The 23,251-nt window shown below is 47.4% G+C and overlaps 1 protein-coding gene across 1 annotated transcript; it reads right to left on the reverse strand.

Annotated features, from left to right (window-relative positions):
- Positions 1-4,322: 4,322 nt before the first annotated feature.
- LOC119381555 (PDZ domain-containing protein 8-like) lies at positions 4,323-14,858 on the reverse strand. Its single transcript, XM_037649329.1, has 4 exons — positions 14,844-14,858; positions 14,332-14,508; positions 6,196-6,417; positions 4,323-4,484 (listed from the first exon to the last, which is right to left on the reverse strand). The coding sequence occupies exons 1-4, from the start codon at positions 14,856-14,858 to the stop codon at positions 4,323-4,325; spliced, it is 576 nt and encodes a 191-aa protein (XP_037505257.1).
- Between the last annotated feature and the right edge of the window lie 8,393 nt (positions 14,859-23,251).

Below are 23,251 nucleotides of genomic sequence, written 5' to 3' on the forward strand. Positions count from 1 at the left end.
TGAGAGACCAGCCACACCGTCGCGGTACCCTGCCTTTATGAACAATTCACTGATGGGAGAACCGAGGATTGAAATTTTCGTCGGAGACAAGCCCTGTTTCGCGCGCATTGACTCAGGTGCGGATATCACAGTGATACGAGCGAAGGAGGTAACCGCCGAGATTTTGGGTCAGAGTAGTGGCATAATAAAGCTAACTGGTGCTTTCGGTCAGGGCGTTACAGCGCGCCTAATGTATGTGCCTCTCGGCCTTCCACACTCGTCAGGGAGCGCTACTCAGCGTGTGACTTTACTTTGCGCCGTAACTGATGAGTTGAGTACCAGTGCGTCCGTACTACTTACTCCGAAAGATTACGAATGCCTTCGTCTCTGCCGTCAAGAGTTAATGAGTGACCTGAAGGAGTATGATATGGGAATCAGCTGCACTACACAGGAGATGGCACCGGAGCAGCATTTACCATTGAGAGACCAAGAGCAGGTATCTCAAGGCTCTAACCCTAGTGCTAACGCCGTGCAGCGCACATTAGAGGAACCACCAAGCAGTGAGCAACAGGTACCTAACACCGAGGGTGAGGCAAACACCTCGTTAGAAGATAAAGGAGAGGAGGAGCAGGACGCACAGGCGTTGGAACCGCAGGTGTCTAATTTCACGCAGTTGGAAAGTCAGAATTCTGTAGGAGAAGATATTATTGAGGACAGCGAGCGGCTTGGGCCGGTCACTGCGAGTTCTTTCGTAGAGGAGCAAAAACGAGATGAGTCACTGGCCGATGCTTGGCGCCAGGCAAAAGACGGGTCGCACGGCATGGTAAATGAACGGCCAGTTGCATTCCTTAGTAAGAAATTGAGCCCGTTGCAACTAAAGTGGTCCACAATTGAACGGGAGGCGTTTGCAATTGTGTGGGCGCTAGAGTCTTTGGGTACGTGGCTATTTGGCACAAAGGTCAAAATAAAGACTGACCATGACCCGCTGACTTTCCTGACTCGCGCGGCTCCCTCAAGTGCTACGCTAATGCGGTGGGCATTGGCGATCCAAAAATTATGACATAGAAATTGTTCATATCAAAGGCGCGCTGAACAAGGCTGCTGATGCTCTTTCGCGTCTCGGATGATCATTTGGGTTGTGTTCATATAACCGTTATGTCAGTAGACTGTTATAAATGTTATGTAAGTAGCCTGTTATGTTTGACGCAGACTGTTTATTACTTTATCGGTAGCCATTGAACTAGTTACTCTGGATCGAATGAATGAGCAAGTTTTCTTTTTGCATTTCGGATATAAGTGTCAAGTGTTTTGTAACGTAGCTCAGAAAGACGAACATTTGTGTATATATGAAAATGTCTTGTTATCGTAGGCATTCCTTTTGTTATTGCAGTGTAGGCTTACCCTTAAGTCATAGAACTGTGTGTATAGTTGTATCAGATTTGTTTTGTAGGGCCAGTGTTGCTATGTAATGAAGCGATCTTTTGGGGAATGTGTTGATTCTTATTCGAACCGGGTGCGATCCTTTGAGCCTAAGATATAGCTGACGCGGAGTCCGTCGCCTCCTTTGAGTGTGTTCTGCGGGGCCTGAGGGGCGCACAGAGTGGGTCTCAAGTGTTGGGACAATGATGGTGCGGTGAATGTGAGAGACACTATGCAACAGGACTCCGGAAAGTTTGCGTGCCTTGTGTCAAGCTACCATGAGCTCATTAATACTGTTGATTTCATTGAGAGTGTGTCATAATTGTTGGTCGTCGCACGGATTTTGTTTGTTTCTTCTCCGCAGTATGTCGAGAAAGTTGTTATTTTGAGTGTGAAATGGAAATTGGTCCAGCACTTGCGTGCGTGAAGAGTTTCGTATTTATTTTGTGCGGTGTTTTTTTGTTTTTTTTTATCGTGTTACGTGGACATCGAGTGTCCAGTAACACTCTTGAGGGGGGAGGAGTCAGTCTGAGGCATGCAGAGTCGGCGTGTTGTTGTGTGGTTCAGTGTACAAACTGCGCAGCGCAGAGAGATTCCCGCGTGTCGGCGCCGCAAAGAGCAGACGCGGAAGGCCCCGCTCTGGGAAAGAAAGGCGACTCTGTGGTGACGCCGTCAAAGCGCAGGGCCGCCAAAGCCGCCTCCTTGCTTGTAACAAAAGGGAGGAGATAGGAGCTGAACGGGAAGACCGTCGCGCCGGTGGGACGACCGCGATACACGGCCGCCTGGTTTCAGTTATTGTTTAGCATCCGCATGCACCCCTTTGAGCGTTTACCTGCGCTGCCGTTCCGAGAACCTGCTGCTAACAAGAAACACGTGTCGGCGCCGCAAAAGGGAACGCGAGGAATTGGTCTTGCGACCGCTTGGCCGGATGCGACCGGGGGATGTCTTTGTGTACAATCGCTGTCTGGTCGTAATTACGGAACTCGGAGCGTTCAGGTGAACCGGCCCCCAGCTGCATGTAATGACCGAGTGTCATTAGACTGGCGAGCAACGCACTATCGCGTACACATTTCACCAGTGGCCAGGGCCTGGGGAATTTCTGGCTGCTTGTGTGGCGGCTTCTTGAAAGAGACGTTGGTACGCGGGCCGGTTGAGCCCGAGCCGAGCTTTCGGCGCTGGCGGACGTCAGGGGCATGCTCAGACTATAACGTAGGGGAGAGTGAGATGACACGTGTTGCGCAGTGAACCTATCCCCTCGCGTGTTGTAGATTGTGTCGTACGTTAGACCAATGCCGTGTCTGTCATGAAAGTGTTTGTGCCATTGGTTGTGGTGATGCCAACCCCCAAGTGTGATTGGTTTGTTGAGGGACTCTTTGTCTAACTGAACGTTGAAAAGAGGCTGTTTTGGATGTGAGAAGAGAGCGGAGGTTCGGGCTTGGACCCGGGCAGACGCCTGAGCGTGGCAATAAAGCGTCTCTTCACTGGACAACGGCTCTTCCTTCGCGCTGCCACCGTGCACTCGAGTCATCGAGGGGCGCCGATTCGAACCTCAAACACCTTCCCTCCTTAGCTAGTGTTGAAGCTAGCAGAGGATAGTAGGGAAAGGAAATTAACTTCATCTTTGGGACAACGCCAAGTGTGCTTTGCAATGCGCTTGAACCACAGAGCGGCACCTACATTGATATGACTCTCGTGAACGGAGGGTACGATGACCACACACAGCACTCTCAACAAGTGCACTCACTGATCTTATTACAATACATATACAACCGATCAAGGCCAACTGCTTCTTTACATCGTGTTAGGCATACGTACGAGCGGTTAAAGTTGCATTAACGCAACGGAACAAACCGCCTTTTGAGGACCTGCATGGCGTACGCGCACATGCAAACACAACGTGGCTAGCAGACGACGCATGGAGCAATCCACACTAGGCGCGGTTCAGCCAGAAGCCGCCAGACGGCGACTCCGCTCGATCTCGCGGTCAATAGGGTGTACATGCATGGCAGCTATTTCTACGTACTTGAGAGCTGGCTTGCTTAGTAATGGAGAGCCCATCATGTTTGAGTCGATAAGCAAACTGACGAGTGTCTATAGATGACTTTTAACAGTTATTTTATTTATGGCAGTCGCCATTGGATGATTTATGCAGACCGGTAAAGATTGTAGTAGCTCGTTGCTATCAAATGGTCCTGTAATAGAAGGTAAACTAGATAGAGTATGTAATATAATCAGAGAGTCAACACATACAGAAGCTGGGCAATTTTTCGCCCAGGTTTGTTGCTTCAGAAGTTAATTCAAGTGGCCTGATTAAGCAATTAATCAGAACACAAAAAATAGTCTGACTTACTCCTGGCAATAGTAGTCAGCAGAATGCATTTGGTCGTGTCGTGCGTTGGCATATTTTTAAATTCTGACTAAATATACATTTTAATATATATTTTAAATAAATAAATATATATATTAAATGCTGGCTAAATACAGGGTGCTGGGGCACCCTGTATATTAGCCTAAACATATCGAAATGTGCTCAACGGCTGTCGCAAAAAAAAAAAAAAAAACAGACATCAAATGACAACCGTTTACATTGGGCTGCATAGGCCAAGTGGTTAATTGAATTACGTGCAGTTGGTTTTTGCGAGCACATGTCACTCGCTAACCTACAATGCATAGTGCGCACGGTGCTAAAATCTGACGCACCCCTCAGATTTATGCTTGCGCATCGTGTCGTGTATACAAGGTTGTGCTCGTTTTTGAAGATTGCATGGTGAACGCTTGCCTATCCGCTGTATCATGTGATCATCTTGCAAGGGCATACATGTGCACTCATTGCATTGAAACGAACGCGTCACAGTTACGATAAGGTTACTCGTCGAGAAAGATTGATCAAGCGTTCTTCGTATCCTGGTCTTCGTAGATGTGCTTCAGTCCCGAAGCGTAGTAAAGTAGTTGATGTTCTTGAGACGCTCTTCGGCGGCGGCAACCTGCGCCGCCGATCCCGCATCGTCCGGGTGCGCCTTGGCTCGAGCCTGCGTCTTCTCTCGCTCCTCTTTCTCCTTTTCGTACTCGGCTTTCACACGGTGGTACTGCACAGAATTAAGTTTATTAGAAGAACCTTTAGTGGCGGAACCTCCTGTCTGACTCCTTCAAGCGCCAATCAATTATGCGCACGGCATATTTAGTTTCACCATACTTCAAAATTCCAGCGCGAAGGGAAAGCGCGAAGACGAGAAATATATAGACGGGACGAGCGTCTCGTCCTATTTCTCGCCTTTGTACTTGTCCCATCGCGCTGGAATTTTCAAGAATGTTGCCGTGCCAACTCGCCCAAGTTTCCATTCTTTTGAAATAGTTTCACCGTTTCGTTTGTTCTTCGTAATGTTTAGAATCATGAAAAGACTTATACTGCGGCGGTACGAATTAGGATCTTCCGGTTCTTCATCGACGTGCTGTGGCGGCTTAGTGGCTACGACGTCGCGCTGTTAAGCATGAGGGCACGGGTGCGATTCCCGGTTACGGCGGCTGCATTTCTGTGCGGGCAATATGCAAGAAACGGCCATGGACTTAGATTTATGAAAAAAGAGAGTCCATGGCCGTTTCTTGCATATTGCCCGCCCAGGACTCCCACACCGAGACCATATGCCACGCTCAAGATACAGGTCTGGATCCCGGTCCGGAACGAGATCCAGATCAGGACACCGACCAAGCAACAGCGCGATGGGCGCGCACTTCCTACTGACGTCATGAGCCGAAGTGCCGGTGACACTGCCTTCGGAAAACATTGCCGAGTGCATGAGCGGGACTATTTCTTTAGTTGCGGAGGCGATCGGCTGCCGCACTTCGGTTGTATGGGCGGGGCCTCTCCGGACTTTTCAAGTTGTATCCGACTATATATAGGTACAGATTAGAGAACCCGAGTAGGACAAGATTAATCCGAAGTGCTACACCACGGCTTGCGTCATACGGCGTTTTTCGCACATAAAACCCGAGAATTAAAAAAAAAGATCAGTTTCACCGCGAGGGCGAAGCAATGAATGCGATAGCAATAAATTGATATGTTATGCGAGGTAACGCTCACTCCTTTAGAAAACGTGGCCGCTTCAGCGAGCGAAGTGACTTTCGTGCTGTCTATGGCTTCAACGCAAACACAGCACAACACGTACCAAAGTATATGAGTGATATGCTGATCTTCTGTAAACATACGCCCGCGCGCGACCGCTGCTGCTCCTTTTTTCGACGCCTGTCGGGCAGTTGGAGCCTGGACAAGTTCGGCTGATATGTGTGCTTAGTGTTTCATTCTCTCGTATGTTCTCCCATAACAGACTCTATCATGGATGAGCTGTGCTGAACGCACAGATCATCTGTATAACGCATCCTGTATAACGCAGATCTGTGTAACGCAGATTCATCCGGGCTCTAACTGCCCGATGGCGTTGTGGTTCAGTCTTGCGGTAAAAACAGAAAAGACGACAAACGTTGCTAAAAATAAGGAAACACGCTGCTTTACAAAAGTAAACATTACACAAATTAAACGATGGGGTGCCAAAACCAATATATGGTTATGAGTCACACCGTAATGGGAGACTCTGGACTCAATTTTTGACCACTGGGAGTTTATTAACGTGCATCCGAATCTGAGTACAAGGGTGTCCCTTGCATTTCGCCCCGATAAAAATGCGGCCACCGTGGTCGGGAACCCGAGCCCTCGTGCCTAGCAGCGCAATGCCGTTGCCGTTGAGCTCTACCATGGTGGTCTCCACAAGGAACTTAGCCCTTCAAACAATTGCGAGTACGTACCACCTGGCGCACTCGCTCGGTGCGCTGGTCGGGCGGCAGGTCTTCGTGTATGTGCTTGGCCTCTTCGACGGCGACGGCGTACATGCGCAGGCCGTACTGCTTCGACTCGAGGTACTTGAGCGCGCGGTTGAGGCCGCTCGCCGTGTCAGACATCTCGAGCTTGCGGAAGAACTCGCGATCCGGCTCGGTCAGAGGCGCGTGAGGAGCCTTCGGTTGGCCACCCTGTTGGGAAGGGTTAGAACACACATTAAGAAACAAAAATAATCCATTGACTATATTTTTGTGAGTCCTGGCTTACTATGCGTATGGCTCTCCTTAAATAATCATAATAATAATTGTTGGATTTTACGTCCCATAACTACGAAACGATTATGAGGGACGCCGTAGTGGAGGGCTCCGGAAATTTCACCCACCTGGGATTCTTCAACGTGCACCTAAATCTAAGTACACGGGCCTCAAGCGTTTGGCCCCCGTTGAAATGCGGCTGCCGTGACCGCGAGTCGATCCCGCGACCTTCGGGTCAGCAGTCCTAGCATAATAGACCACCGCGGTGGCTCTCTTTCAAGAGACGAATGAAATCTCTTCGGAGATCATTATACTCTCGTCGGAGAGTCGTGTGACCCTAAAGAGAATTAACGTGTCTCCTTAAATAGAATATTAATGAGCACTAACAGACAATAATGCCAAGGAAAGTATAGGGGATGTTTTTTTACTAGTAAATGTAAGGTAAATGTGAAGAAAGAAAAGTGGACGAAAAGATAGCTTGCCACGGCCAGGGACCGAACCTGCGACCTTCGTATAACGCGTCCGATGCTCCACCAACTGAGCTACCACGGCGGCCATACCCCCGTCCACTTTATAGGGTATATATGTACATTTAAACGTGGGAGCGTCAGTCAGTGCGCCAGTAGCCAGTGCTGGGCAGTATCGAAGATACATGTATCTTAGATACTATCTTAGATACTCTTTGGGTATCTTGTATTTGTATCGCGATACGTCCCACAAAACGAGTATCTGTATCTGTATTTCCGATACATTCAATAATGTATCGTGTATCTTAAGATACAAGATACTTTTATAGAAACACCCCCGAGCGAAACGATAAACGTGGCTGAACTCCGCTTCTCAAGCTGATACTGCTACCACTAAGCCACCAGAATAAAACTAGGCGACAGTGACATTCTTTTATTTTCTCCGCCAGAGTGCTTCAGCGAGCACACGCTATTAGGTCTACGCGTCCCCATTGGTGGAGCAGTGTCACGTGATGGCACTCAGGCCATCTCGACAAAAACTAGCGCGCGAAAGTCTACGCGCATCCGGCCTTTTGTTTTCTCGATGTTTACTTTCTTTGTAGTTGTGTCAGTGTTATGACATTTGTTCGTAGCCACGGTACTGTGTTGCGTACTCCATTGCGTGCGGCGCCTTCCGCTCAAATTCTGATGTGTCATTATTGTTATCGATAGTGTCGTTATTGAAGTTTTTCTCACGTTGTGCTTCGTTTGCAGACTCAGGAATGCAAGAATGGGGTTGCTTTGCGTCTCGCTGCTTTCACAGATCAGCGATTAGTGATATATCGTGGATGTAAGCTTCCCTTACATACGACGAGATTCATTTATATACAAATGAGGTAATAACAACCGTCGCACCTCTGTTGCCGATGCTGGATGCAGTAGAAATTATCCAAGAAATTCTTTTAATGATAATTTGACCGTTAGCACAGTGCTCTCTTTGCTGTCCTCCGTTTGCATTACCTGGGCTTCGGTAAATTTTTTGCCCGCCTGTTTACTGTAATATGTCTTTTGTAACCTGTTCCTAAATTCCTTCTCTGCTTTATTTTTATTTTTTAACTACCTGCGTCATTGCTACTATTCTCACATATAAATTCCATGTGAGTTTACTGTTATGTAAAGGCGATGATGAAGACAAAAGTAGAATAATTAGAGCGTGCTTAGATGACACCGTAACAAAAATTCTGCTTACGATATAGTAAAATAGCGAAATTGAGTTTGCATTATAATAAATGAAATTATAAAACAAATCAAGAACGTTAGGAAGGGGATTTAAGAAACAAAGTAATAAGTACTCCGTTTTTCTCATGAGCGTCCCCAAGAGCCGTTTCATGCTATTTTCTATAGGCAATGAGTCTTCTCTTGTCTCACCTTAAGATTTCAGTTGACGATTCATCATGCTCTATTGTCATAATTTTTAGGGGTGCCGCCTTTATCGTATTTATACAGGGTTCTTCACGTAACTGGAACCAAATGTTTACAAAGAAGTGGTTAACCTCAACTGAATAAAACCAACGACATGGTTTATCGTGATGTCGTAAACCATGTCATATTTTTATATATCGCTTAATTTGTTAATTCACTAAGATGAAATATGCAACATGTATAATATTCACTTTAGGGCCAAGTGCGTTTCGTTACTTTGTAGAGGGCATTCCAAAACGACCGATCAAACTTTTTGTGGAAACGCACAGGGTAGATGGAAAGAAACGAGAAGAGTGCGGAATCTACATTCTCCACTGTTTCGCATATCTTTTCAAGCTATTGTACCCTGGATGATAATAAAAGCCAATAGAGTCTTCCATTACACAATGAAGAACCATTCTAGCATCTTTTTACTTTTTATTGTCACCAAGGTCGCAGCGTGAGGAAAACAGCGCGCAGCACTCTTCAAATTTCTTTCCATCCCCACTGTACATGCTACGTAGTGACTTTTGCCGGCGTTTATAGAAAGCCGGAGAAATACTACCACGTATTGCCTTCGTGCGCTATCGTACTGCAGCGCCCTCAAACGTGCATCGAGCGCAACGACCGGCGAGTGGACCGCGGCAAAATGAGCGGCCGCTGCTCTAAGCACTGGCTCCACAGTGCGTCCGCATTTCTGACTGCCGCACACGGCAAGTAAACGCCATCGTCCCTCAGAAGCGATAGGCTCACGGTTCGTGCGCCGGTTGTTTCGGTGGAAGCACGTTTCAGAGCGCTGCCGTACGGTAGTGCATGAGCGCAGTGACGTGGCTTGATTTCATTCACCACGCAGCATGTACGTCGCCAAAAAAATTCTATCGGTCGTTTTCAAATGCGCCCTATTACGTGACGAAGCGCACTTGGCCTAAAGGGATAATTGAAAATGTTGCATAATTGCCCTTAGTTAATTAACCAATTCAACGCTATACAAAAACACTACAACGAGCGCCACATGACGGTAGACCATATGCCGTCGGTTTCATTCAGTCGCGGTTAACCACTTCTTTTTTAAATATTTGGTTCTGCTTACGTGAAACCTGTATACTTATTACATTTGATTGTTTAATACGGAACCGCCCTGCTTTTTCGTTTATATTTGTTTTCCTTGTTTAGGTCACCTTATTTTTTGTTTTTTCACTTTTAGAAATCAGCAGGTAGCAGAGCTAGAAGTGGCAATAGTGTTAATAGCAGCGATATCCTGCGACGCTTTGTGCCGGTATTCTATATGTCTGAGACGTCTCTGGGTGGTACAACTCCTCTCAGAGAAGAAATGGTGCAAGATTGCATGTTAGTGAATATGTTGCTAACGAACGCTTTACGCCAGCTGATAAGTAGAATATGAAAACCCATTGCAGTTTTATATCCTGAATGAATTTTGAGCACTGACTCTGTAGTTATCGTCTTCAAACGATGCAACACAAGAAATATCGCTACCAGCGTTGCTGCTCTACAACTGTAGGGTGATGCGGTATTGCGAAAACGGTAATACGCTTACGGACAAGGTAAGACTGCAGAGCGGCAATCGCGACATCGTGCGGAGGCTTCGTAATGGTGTTCTTGCAAATAGATGGCGACCCGCTAGCTGATCGCCAAGTAGAGCAGCGCCACCCATCAATTACAAAACTGTCAAACAAAAACCACTGACAGCGCAGTGTATAAAGAGCTGTCATCTTAAACAGCCAAAGAAATCTGAATAATTTGTTTCAGAATGAAACGAGTATACTTTCAGCAAGAAGGATGGAACTTTCGAGATACAAACAGGCATTTCAATAAAATTATACAGAGTTGGTCGCATTAAGGAATTTTCCAGTAAACACTTTTGTAAATAGGTCTTTGCTGCTTCACTATATCGATCTGTAATAGTAAATTTGCAAATGTATCGAAGTATCTTAAGATACAATTGGGAAGTATCGTATCGGATACAATTATTGCGCTAGTATCTTGTATCTGTATCTCAAATACTTCTTGCCCGAGTATCTTGTATCGTATCGCGATACAATTTCAAAGTATCTTTGCCCAGCCCTGCCAGTAGCCATGACTAAAGCCCCTCCATGAGTTTTCCGCCGACCAGGTTAAGTAGCGCCAACTCGCCCTCTCCCTCTACCTTTGAACCGGATCTCCCGCAGCGGAAGCGGACGTGCCGCCATGATGTTTCCCGGTTGCACCCTCCCCCACCCCCCGCCTCCGCCTGATTGTCCTGCCGCTCGGCTGTCTCCGCAACCTTCCTGCCGGCGGAGGATCGGTCGTGATTTTGCTTTAATGGAGCTTGGATGTACATCGATCTCGCTAAATGCACACACTAGGTGGTGTAGCTAAGCGTCTAGGAGATCAATGGGAACTGCAGCTGTGCGTATGTGATGCGTGCGTGGGCATTGCAACTGCACGAGTGCGTCTCGCCCGATGGAAGGACCTCCTTGATATGTGTGTTGTGCGAAGTTTCGTGCGATGCACCGAAAATGTGGCTTCGCCGTGCGGCTACGACGTCGATGCGGCGAAAAGGCGGGCATTGCAACTGCCCAAGTGCATCTCGCCCGATGGAAGGACCTCCTTGATATGTGTGTTGTGTGAAGTTTCGTGCGATGCACCGAAAATGTGCCTTCGTCATGCGGCGAAAAGGCGAGCCGAATGAAAGAATGCGAGCTTCAGTGTGCGAGCTTGGTGTGAAGTTAAGCTCGCTTGGTCTGCCTGAAGTGACTTAAACGCCTTCCTGCAACGTCATACTGGTGTGAATGCTCATAGACTGGGCATTGTGACCGATTAATATAATCGTTTTGCAATGTAAAGTTCGAACATCTCTGTTCCACGGCTGCTTCTTCAGACGTCGGTCAAGCGTCGATGAAAGACCCTCCTTTGCGTCTGTTGCCGCATCTACACCACGCAGTCATCGAACGCGAGGTTTGCGTGTGGCGTAGACAGAATGAACAATTCCGCTACTCACCCCACTGGTTCACTAGAAGTTAACAGTGGACCACACGGGCGGAATATTTATACTGCGCGGGAAGGTAGGTTTGCGAGGCGGCACGCAGTACGTTATATGTATGAAATGCTGCTTTTGCACATGTGTATGAAGCGCTACGTGGTGCTCAGTGCCGACTTCTTTGGCTGGATGCCTTGTCGTCCAATGCGCTGCAGCCAGACGGCTGTTCTCTCTTCATCATACTTACCAAGGGGTAAAGAAAAGAGAGATTTGCCGGTATTCCATCGCGTCGGACAGCCTGGTGCGCAGCAGCGAGGCGGCATCCCTAGCGACGCAGAAACACCGAGCGAAAATTCCCTCGGCGGCAGAGGTAAAGATATTCTAGTTCACTGTAGCAGAGGAAAATAATTGCCGTCTCGCGTGTGTGGAAACAAGATGGAAGGAAAAAGCGGAAGGAGGTGGCCCAATAACTTCCTTCCGGAAACTCCGGAACCGGAACTAGGCGGCGGCGGCGGAACAATGCTTGGCGCTACTTAAAAAAGCGGCAGTAGACGTGATGGAGGGGCTTTAGCCATGACGGCGAGTGTGGAACACTCTTTTTCTGCCTGTCGCCGTCAGCTTGACAGACAAGATATGCGGGCGCGTAAAGTTTCTCATAGCGATCATAGCCACTGAAGACGCTCTTAAATTATGCACTTATTTGTCATGGGGGATACTCCTTTTCAATGAATTATGTGTCTGTGAACTGTTTGTATTTGGAAACTGTACTCACTGTCTCCATGGCATTCGGCAACCGCAGCTTGTCTGGTAATATAGATGGGTTCAGAATTAAAGTGTTCCAATTTTTGCATTCTCTCATTTCTGCACTCCATGAAAGGAGCAATAAAAAATAATCAGAAACTCGCCTCATTTGTTGCTCCATGAAACATTCTTGACGCCATGGACATCTTAGATTTCGGGCTCATGATGTTTTCAGCCTTGCCACGTTTTCGTGCCGCCTTGAAGGAGACGAGAAGCGTGTTGTGTTAAAAAACACGAACGAAAGAAAGTAAAGTAATAATGAACGCGTAACCTGTCAAGCCAGAGAGACGGGATACATTGCAGTTCAGCAGCGATGAAAGATTCTTAAACAGGGAGTGCCGCTAGAGCCAATGCTTCGACAAGTAGGTCTTCTTCGAGGCAGTGACTGTCTTGAAAAAGTTGCTGCTTTGAAGAACACAAGACATCTTGTCGAAGCGTTTGATCCAGCGACACTCCCTGTTCAAGAATATTGCATCGCTTCAATCCTCCATGTTCCACAGAACTTCCACCGTCTTTCGACTGCAGTTCAGAAGTTAAGTGCAATAGCACGTTACTGTAGCTTTCAGCTTCTTGACGTCTTTATATATAAAAAACAAACGAACATAGGAAAAATTAGCACAGCCTGCACTGAGTCGCGCGAGGGTTGGTCACAGCAGAGCTGCTGGCCACGTGGCTGGTCGTGGCTTGACTAGGTTTTTACCCTCTCACCTGTCTCTTTCCCACCCCTTGGTACATTATACTATACTACATGGCTATGCTTGCTTTCTTTTCTATCTTTTGTTAGTCAGTGTCCTTCTATCTCTTTCTCTCTGTCTGTCTCTCTGTCTTTCTATTTTTTTCTGTCTTTCTTCCCTTTCTTTCGCTCTGCTTTTCTCTTTCAATGTTCCTCTTTCTCTCTCTCTCTCTGTAATCGCTCTCTCGCCGTCTATCTTTTTCAGTTGTTCTCCCCTTTCTTTCTATCTATTTATCTCTTTTTCTATTTACGACACACGCAAACCTCGACCATGGCATCCCTGCTGTTAAACTCCTATTGCGCGTATGTGGCACAATAATTGGGCAAATCCCGCTACTCGCCACACTAATCCACTGAAAATCAACAAATGAACACACGGGCGGCAAACACCGATTAGGGGCCGCACGTTGCAGCGTCTCTTGTTGACCATCCCTACCGAGTGCTCGGGCGGTGAATGATCGGTTGCCGGTTCGTGACGATCATTTTTTATCTACGACACACGGTGAACCTCGGCCATAACAGCTCTGCTGTAAAAAACAAGGACACGATGCAGGGAAACGTTAAAAGAAGGCGCGAGGCGTATTATGTATCAGGTGCGAAAACGAAGGCCCGGCTTGATGTAACGTAACCTATTACAAAAAAAAAAAAGAATACAGTTTCACTTTTGATCTCTGCTTGACTATAGTAGTACGCGCCTCCACGAAATGACGCATATTGAGCAAAAGCATGGTAAACTGCATAGCGCGAAATGGGTACGGAACGTAGAACGGACAAACGCGCGCACGCACGCACGCACGCACGCACGCACGCACGCACGCACGCGCACACACACACGCGCGCACGCACACACACACACACACACACACACGCACACGCACACGCACACGCACACACACACACACACACACACACACACACACACACACACACACACACACACACACACACACACACACACGCGCGCGCGCGCACGCGCACGCACACGCACACACCAATGTTACACCAGTTCCAAAACACGAAAACGTATACGCGGGAAAGGCAACAAAAAGGTGGAAGCAACAACAAGAACAGGAATATTGAGTCACTTCACTAAAGCAATAATACGTCATTTGACAAACGCTGGCGACCTTAACAGGTAATGTGTTCCACTTCATAATAGATATTTAAACAAAGGGGAGGGGGTGGGGACTTGAACAATTCCGTCTTGTAAGGAACTTTAACTCAAGGTCTACTCATTATGAACATTAATGGGGCTGCATTATGCACTTGCACCTTTGTATAGCCACAGTTGGACCAGAAGTGGTTGAAAAGCTTCTGAGGTATACATTACATCGGCATTAGCTTCACGTCAAAGGTAAGGTGAAGGATATCTTTGAACTGCAGCTTTTGAGTGAGTCGTGCGGCTTGAGTTCCGTTCAACACGAATAGCGCACCTCGTAAAAGGCGAACGACCAGTGCGTGTAGGGCTTCCTGGAGAACTGCAGGCGGCTCTTGGCCGAGAAGTGGTTCACCTTGACCGCCAGTGAAGCCACGTCGCCGATGATGAGCTCGGCGTCCACGGCAAGGGTCACGCCGCCGGCGTAGTCCAGGCTGATGAAGATGTCCACTTCCTTATCGAGGAAAAATAAAGATGTGTTTTAGTGCGATATTGATTAGAGGGACGCCCTAAGTGAAAATTCGCCGTCAGCGTGGTCGTCGACGTGGTGTACCGTACAAGGTTTTAGTTTGATAAGATTCTATCGCGCCCAGCATGCGGCTTGCTGTGGAAGCGAAAAAGCACGCGAGATATTCGTTGAGGGTCACCTTATTTGCGCAAGTTACTTGAGATAACCGCGATATGGTAAGCGTGCATTCACGTGCAATATCTATTGTCTAGCGCTCTTCCCCTCTGCCTCACCTTTCTGTCTCGTTTATTATGGCGAAAGCCTCAGATGCCTCAGCAAACGCGAAAATCGACCATCGGCGTTGACCGTTGTCCCGTGGCATCGGCGTCAACACGAGGGATACAAAAAATCCCCACCTGATGACATCACCGCATAACGCCACCATTAAACATTCAAAATTGTGACGTCATCATGACAGCACTACAACGTCACACAACGTGACGTCACATAATGACGCCATCACATATTGCCGTTTGTTCAAAGGTGAGCCGATCACAAAGGCAACGCAAAACCAAGTGAGGTGCAGAAACCTTACAATGCCTCCGATCCTGGAGGCAGTGCAAAGCCACTTCAGTTGCAGAAAGCTTTCGGTTGGGGGCGGGGCGGGATCAACACGTCGACTGAGAAGAACAAGAAGATGGCTTTTGCCTTCGAGTCGTCGTAGTCGCATGCATGAGGGACCCTAGGTTTTTTCGCGCGTCATTTTACTAATTCTTTATTGTCGTATTTTCTGGTAATGTGGTTCCACGTGCACATATACACGAATGTTTCCTAATAGAAAAACATAGTTGCGAGTCGACGCCTTCATACCTTTTGTCCGCGTTTTTGTGAGCGCTGCAATAACTGATATGTGTTAGCAGCTCCTTTCCTCGAGCGTTTTCCAAGTGTCGTGGAGAATGACGTCGTCGACGGATATCTTCGTGAACGTAAGGAAATCGCTGCCGAGGTCAAACTCGCGTAGCTGCAGCAATAAACAATGCCGGAATGTCATTGCCGGCTTATACTGTGGTAATGAGTGTCACTTTGGCCACGTTTCTGTGGTTAATAAATAGTGCATGCTAGGGTATGATGTATAGATTAGAAACGCAACAAACAAATAGAGAGCGTGAGTGAGTGTTGTATTCATTTGTGCTGGGACCTTGCACTATCAAAATGAGTTGAATCCGTAATGAGAAAAGTTGTAACGTCGAAATATGTAGAGCTCGTGCAAAGCTATCTTTTGATAACAGGTCTGTCGGTTCAATACAATAAAAAAGAACTTAAAGGATATTCATTTAATAGGGGGTGCTATAGAACGTGAGTTTTGAAAGTTAGCAACGAGCCCTAGATATATAGCGACAGTACATAAACGCTACAGCTTCTTTCCACCGACTGGACTCTCTCGTCGCTATAAAAAATTTATGCTTAGAGACCGCATATATTTTGCAAAGTGCTCTAAATACGTCAGAATAATTTTTGTTGAATATCAACGGTAAATAATTTTAAAAGGGCAAGCAGAGAAAGTGTTGTACGCAACCAATACATTTCTGTATGCACGTCTACGTACGTGTTTAGAGTGGCAATACAGAAGTGGTATAAATTGTGAGCGGCACCTCACTATATGTGTACTATGGCGAAAATTTTTGCTGAATCATCATTGAACGAAGACGTTTTCAAGAATGTGCGCAAGTGTCTAGTCGCGCACTATAGAGAACCGTTAGGCGGAACATAATTTACTCTTTCTAAGCAACACAACTTTAGACAACGAACGCTAATTAAATGTTAATTATGTCGCCGTAGACAACCAACCAACGTTAAGTGGAACTCAACACGTCTATTTCCAATTCAAAACAACGAATGTATATGACGAAGGCGCACATGAAGTGGTCGATATAGATGTCCAAGGAGGCACTATGATGGCAGATAATGAATTGGTTTATGTGACTTGTAGCGAATTTCTGAATGTTCCTTTAGAGAGTATTGAATCTTCCTGTTAAAAAAAATGGGGGGACGCTTAAGCTTCGCCTTTAAGAGTTGAACGCGATAGCGATATCCTGCCCCTAGTGCGCACTTCGAACACTACGAGTGTTTAACAGAATGCGCGCACTAAGGTGTGTGCCTTATGTAATGGGTAGCATGCTTTAAACCAGGGGCAATTATTCGCGAGAAACTTTTTCGAAGTTGCGATGCACCCACTACATGGACTTAAAGGAATACGCGCAGTAATGTGCCTTCTGTAATGAGTGGCTGTCTTTAAACCACGAAGTCGTTATGATAATGACATGGTGTGACGCCCGATGGCAATGTACGCTTGTACCACGCAATATTACTGCGATATTGCATCTCATACTGTGACACCTGTATACAGGACGCGTATTTTTGGGAGGCATGAAAGTTACTTTCAGTGCAGCTCCAAGCAGAGGCGTGGCTGTGTGGTAGAACACCTGCTTGCCACGCAGACGGCCTGGGTTCGATTCTCACCCGTACCCAATACTTTTATTATTTATTTTATTTGCAGCTTTTTCGATTTTTCCGTCACGGACAAGATGATGATTTTTCGCTCACAACCAACGGTGCCGACGCCGACGGCGGAATTTCTGCGATGCGAGCTCTTTAACGCTATCGCGTTAATAGTACCTCCAAGTCAACGGGGTTGGAGAGATAAGAGCTTCGTTCAACGCATCGGAGTGACCAAAAACTATTGGCTTGATTAGAGTACTCACTTGGATTCACTCGAATATCTTTCCGGCAGCACCACGCTGAGCGTCCTGGAGTCCCTTGCTTATGGCACTCAGAAGCAACCTGAAAAGAAAGGTCATGGTTATAACGGCACGAGCATAGTGAGCGTTACTTGCACAACGCGAACATCGCGCGCAGATAGGCCCGTTGTTCCGTGTATTATAAAGGAGCATATTCTACTAATCATAATAATTAATAATTGGTGGGGTTTAACGACCCAAATACACGATATGATGAGAGACGCCGTAATGGAGGGCTCCCGAAATTTCGACCACCTGGGGTTCTTCAACGTGCACCTAAATCTAAGTACGTGGGCCTCGGGCATTTCCGCCTCCATAGAAAATGCGGCCACTGCGACCGGGATTCGATCCCGTTACCTGCGGGTGAGCAGTCGAGCACCGTAAAGGAGCATATGCTAAGGTTATGGATGGTGTACCTTATGAATGATGTATTTCATGATGTACTTTATAGATTATGTACTTGATACTTATGGTTGATCGCCTCCGAGGATCGCGCAGCAAGCTGTTTTCTGCAGCTTTAGTTTTTAAAGCGAAGCCTTCTTTTAGATGAGAAGCATCTTATGGCGGAGTTCAAACCGGTGGTGGTGGTGGTGGTGTGCGGCGTGACCACCCTTATTGCGCATGCGCGAACCATCTCCACACACCTCCTCTCCCAGTTCCCCCTCTCTCCTTACACTCTCCCCATACCCCCACTTTCCTCCTCTCCGCTTTCCCCCTCTCTCTCTTTCTCCCTCTCCACATCTCCTCCCCCTCTCCGCTCCCCCTCTCCACTTCCCCTCTGAAACGCGGGCTCGACATGCCGAAACGCTGCTTTTAACTTCTGGTTTTCCTAACCATGCTTCTGCTGTCTAGCTGAATGGGGCACGCACATATATATGAAGTTTTCTAGCAGACCAAACGCGAGTAATACCCAACTTACGACATGCCAGTTCTCGTCACCCAGGGGACTTCCGGTTTCCACTACCGGTCTCTCTAGTTCGCCTTTACTTTGTACTTCCGGTCTGTTCCTCACCTTCATTTGGCGTAGACTTCAGTTTCGTTTATAGCCTAGCTAAATTAAGCTATCGCCAAGATACGATGCAAGATTTACAAGAGCAGCATAATTGCTAAGATAAGCCAGTTTGGCGAAAGTACGCGGAGTATGGGACATTTTCTTCGTTTTTCTTGCAGTCGTCACGAACAACGACACTCGTGTAAGGCAACATACGTTAAGTGCACAGATAGTATTAGCTACAGCAGGAGAGCTATCCTATTGGTATGTAAAATTTAGATAGGAAATAAGTATAGATAGCTTGAACATTTAAAGTAACCACTTCACTGCATAAAACGGCAGGAAGTGGAAGATGGAAGCTGCGATGAAAAAATCCGTAAACAGGGGGTGGGTGCTCGAGCCGACGTTTCGACAAGTGGACTTGTTTTCTTCAAGGCTGGAACTGATTTCAGTTCCAGCCTTGAAGAGGACAAGTCCACTTGTCAAAACGTCGGCTCGAGCACCCACCCCCTGTTTACGGATTTTTTCACTTCACTGCATGTTTACTAAGATCAGGTAGGATCAGTTGGATGGGCCGGCCGGGTCGCTCTCGGGGTTATGGTGCTTTCTTGCTGACCCGAAGGGCACGGGATCGAATCCCGGCCGCGGTGGCCGCGTTTCGATAGAGGCAAAATGCTAGAAGCCCGCGTGCTTAGATTTAGGTGCACGATAAGGAACCCTAGGTGGTCGAATTCTCCGGAGCCCTCCACCGTGGCGTCACTTATAATCATATCGAGATTTTCGGACGTAAAACCCCAACAACTGTTATATTCAGATGAATGAGTTTAAGGGCTGGCTCTGCTGAAAAAAAAAAGCTTATGACACATTCACAGCTATCTAGTTAAAAACGTCAATATCGAATTCGGAACTTGTCGTCCTCGCAGCGGCGTCAAAAGCAGTGAGAACGAGAGGCAGAGACATATGGAAGCCTCACTATCGTTGCTTTTTTAGGAAGCAAATTGTTTTTGTGAGACCAATGGGAGTGGCTTTGCTGGGTTCAGACAGGTCACGTTACCTGCGCAAAAAGATGCTGTCCTTCCATTCCCGAAAAAGGAACTGCGCCAAGAGGTTGGCAATGATGAGGAAGCCTCGCTGCTTGCTCCAGTTTCCGGGTTGCACCAGCCGCAGCAGCTTCTGCGTGATCGCGAAGGAAAAAATTTGCAGTGGCTTAGCTCGGCTATGCCAGGATATACGTAGCGTTAGCAAAGGTTCAGCTGATTATTCTGAGCTTTCCAGATTTCCGCAGCACGTTTAGCTCTCCGCAGCACGTTTAGCGTTCCTCTGTTCATTCTTCTTACGCTGAAGCGCTAATTGCCAGGCAACTACTTCGAGATCCGATGACATAAGCTTCTCGGCTCTTCTGCGCCGTTGAGCAGCATTTGCGCTCTCCTTCTCCATGGCGTTACCCACCTGCAAACGCCAGTGAGAGGCGCTATCAAGCGGCACCAGCGGACTGTCAGATGGCGACTGCACAGCGAAGGCGAATACACCATCTCCCGCTAAAGGGGACCATGAGTAGATGCGAAGCCGGAGCGCTTGCACGATCGCGTTCCGTTGGCGTTCGTTGGGCATGCTACCGAGCTCGCGTCGTGGAACCCGAAGGGCGACGCTACGCGCGTCGTATCTTCCATCTAGCCTGGCCGTTAATTCTCACAGGGCGAGCGGGGAACGCGGTCGACAGGCGGGCGAGAGGGGGCAGCGTAGGAGAGGAGAGAGAAGGGGAGGGGACGCGCATGCGCTCGAGCTCATCGTGGCGTTGCGCAGGAGAGAATTTCGGCATGTCTAGCCAACACCCTCTAGAAAAATATGTTGGTCTAGCCCGCGTTTTAGAGGAAGAGTAGAAAGGGGGAGGGGAGAGGGGAATGAGAGAGGGGTGGGGAGAGGGGTAGTGGAGAGGGGAATGGGAGAGGGGATATGGGAGAGGGTAGATGGCAGGGGAATGGTGAGGGGGAGTGGAGAGGAGGTGTGTGGAGAGGGTGTGCGCATGCGCAGTAAGGGTGGTCACGCCGCACACCACCACCGGATTGAGCTCCGCCTTAAGATACTTCGCATCTAATAGCTGCGCGCCGTCATGGCTACGACGTCACCCCTCTCGAATGCGCAGAGCAGCAGCGGCGAGTCGCGCGCGCATGCGCAGCACGGCTCATGATGACCCCCGCGAAACCTGCTCCGGCTAGGCAAGTGTAGCTAACGCTACAAAAGTGGTGATGCGTAAAGGTGACCGAAACGTATTACATGGCCAAAAATTGGGGGCCAAATTTACGAAGCTTTCCGATTCGGTGTTACTCGCTCTTGGTTTACCGCCGTCGTTTACCCTGCATTTTGCATCAGGATTTGCTAGTTTGCTCATACGAAACAATTGTATCGTAAGAGGTTACTGTAAATGGGAATCGTGGTTTGTGAAGCCATAGAATGTACTTTTCAGGTCCTTAATTGCGAGATAAACTGCCAGCGTGCTTTCTTGATTCGAGCGTCTACGATGCTCCGCGCGAGTATATGCAGGTAATAGTGCGAATATTGTGCGAATAGGGGTCAAAAGTTCCCAGGCCGCTATCCTATTTAATCCAATGACAGCGCGGCCTGGGAACTTTAGACCACCTATTGTACATCATATGGGAAGCACGCAAACACGCGAATCGAAAGCTGCTAGGTTCATCCCAGGAGCGTAAATTATCGCTCAAGAACGTGACTGACAGGAAGTGCAGCTAAGCGACTTGGCTGTGCTCATTATTAGGCATTGGGGTAAACGTTAGCTCCTTGCATAGAACCTGCCGTGATGGCCTTGTGGCTCAGGTGTGCTGAGGACGCGGGCTCGATTCCCAAACGCCGCCGCCTCATTTCGATGGGGGAGAAGTACAGGAACACCTGCGCGTACTTAAGATTTAGGTGCACGTTAAACAACCTCGGGTGGTCGATATTAAACCGGCGTTCCCCACCACGACATGCCTCATGATAATGTCGTGGTTTCGGCACGTAAAAATTCCAGAATTCAGTTTAATTCCAATCGTAGCTCGGACACTTACTGTTACACGAGGCGTCGCTGCCGACAACGGTGTCATTAGATGGCGCGTGTTCGGCGGCCGCCTCAGTGAGAAAGATGATGGAATAAACAGTGATGTCTCCATTGATGCTGTCTTACATATACACGATATAACACTTACGTTGAATTTGACACTAACTACTATACGTTCCAACGTAACGATACACGAACCATAATGCGCCAATTTATTTGCCGATACGAATTTATGGGCGGTCCTCACCTGAGGCAAATGAATCGGGATGAACTTGGTGAAAGGCTTGGTGCGAGGCCTAGGCGGGAGCTTCACCGATTTGTAGAAGCCAAATAACTCCAAGGATATCATCACGAAAGCGCCCAAGATGAAGCCCGCAACCACGCTGACGAACACCAAGAACTGAATGGCATGGACTTGCTGTTTGGCACGACGTAGCGATGAATCGCCAGACGGATTCGCTGTCCTCGTCCTTGCTCGCTTGCTGATGATGATGATGATGATGCTCCTTGGATGATGGCACCTACCCACTCAGGGGGATCGGCCAAGAGTCGGGCGGATCATAAAGTCTGAAAATTTTAAGAGCTAAAAGACGTTACTGTATCAATTAGAATGAAGCGTCTTTTTCTTTTTTAATGATTTTTAGTTTTTGATTAGACCGTGTTGCATAACCTCCCAAATGGCCAAATTGTTTATGTCATTATGAAAATTTTAAAAATTATTAGCGGTTGATGTGTCGAATAAGACGATTTGATTCGCATATGAATTTCTCAATAGCACTGCATATATTCCCGTCCGAGTGCCCCAGCACAGAAGCCCCAAATGATAACAGTATAGTTGAAGTAAGTGGCAGATCAAGGTGCCGCATTACAATTTCAATTGTTCGTTTTCTGAGAGAGGAAAAACGTCGGCATTCCAGCAAGAAATGTTCGATTGTTTCTGCCTCATTGCAAAAGGAGCATGTAGGAGAGATCGCCAGACCAGCTCTGTGCATGTATAAATTAAGAGTTGGGATCCTACAGCGCAATCTTGTCATTGCTACTTCTATCTGCCTTGTTTTGCACCATTTTCTGCTCCAAGGGTACTGAAGGTGTTGAAAATCTGGTGATGAAGCGAGACTAGGTGTAAGCAATGATAAAGCGTACTTTCTAAATCTGGCCGCAGCGACGAACGCCGTAACTGGAAGTAGATCAAGGACTGGGCCTGCAAGGGAAGCCTTTGCCAAAGTGTCCGCAACTTCATTCAATACTATTCCTTTATGCCCCGGAACCCAAACTAACCGCAGGTTTCGCAAATGCTGTGGACCCAGTGCGCGCAATAATCTCAGAGTATGTGATTCAGCTGGTGTTGTTAAAGCAGAACACAATGATAATGAATCGGTTACTATAGCCACTGAAGTTATGGAGACGGGAAGTTTACGCAGGGCCAAAATGACAGCTAAGAATTCAGCCAAAAATATTGGTGTATGATCAGGGAGTCTTACAGAAAAGGACCAGTCTAGGTGTGTGGAAAAAATTCCAACACCGGCCTTTTCCTCACACTGCGAAGCATCAGTTGCTATCACAACAGTCGTACTAATCTGATTTAAGTTATCTTGAAAAAGTCCATTCAGTACATTCCAAGGAAGTAACTTCGCGTTGTTAGGGAATATATCATCATATGATATCGCCAATGAACTCAATCTATTATTCATTACCATTATATCATTAAGGTTTATCTTTAATGGGTCCAATAGCCGCTGTGTAAGAATCACCTGTGGGGTGTGGAACCGATTCCACGAGACATTAAAAAACAGTTCTGGCTGGCTTATAAATACATATTGGTCTCGTCTTATCGGGGATTCATAGAGCCTTAAGAATGTTTGAACTGTTAATATTTTGAATCGAGTGTGCAAAGATGGGATTCGGGAT

This window comes from Rhipicephalus sanguineus, chromosome 2 (genome assembly GCF_013339695.2).
Source record: "Rhipicephalus sanguineus isolate Rsan-2018 chromosome 2, BIME_Rsan_1.4, whole genome shotgun sequence".
In the NCBI taxonomy this organism is placed as follows: Eukaryota; Metazoa; Arthropoda; class Arachnida; order Ixodida; family Ixodidae; genus Rhipicephalus; species Rhipicephalus sanguineus.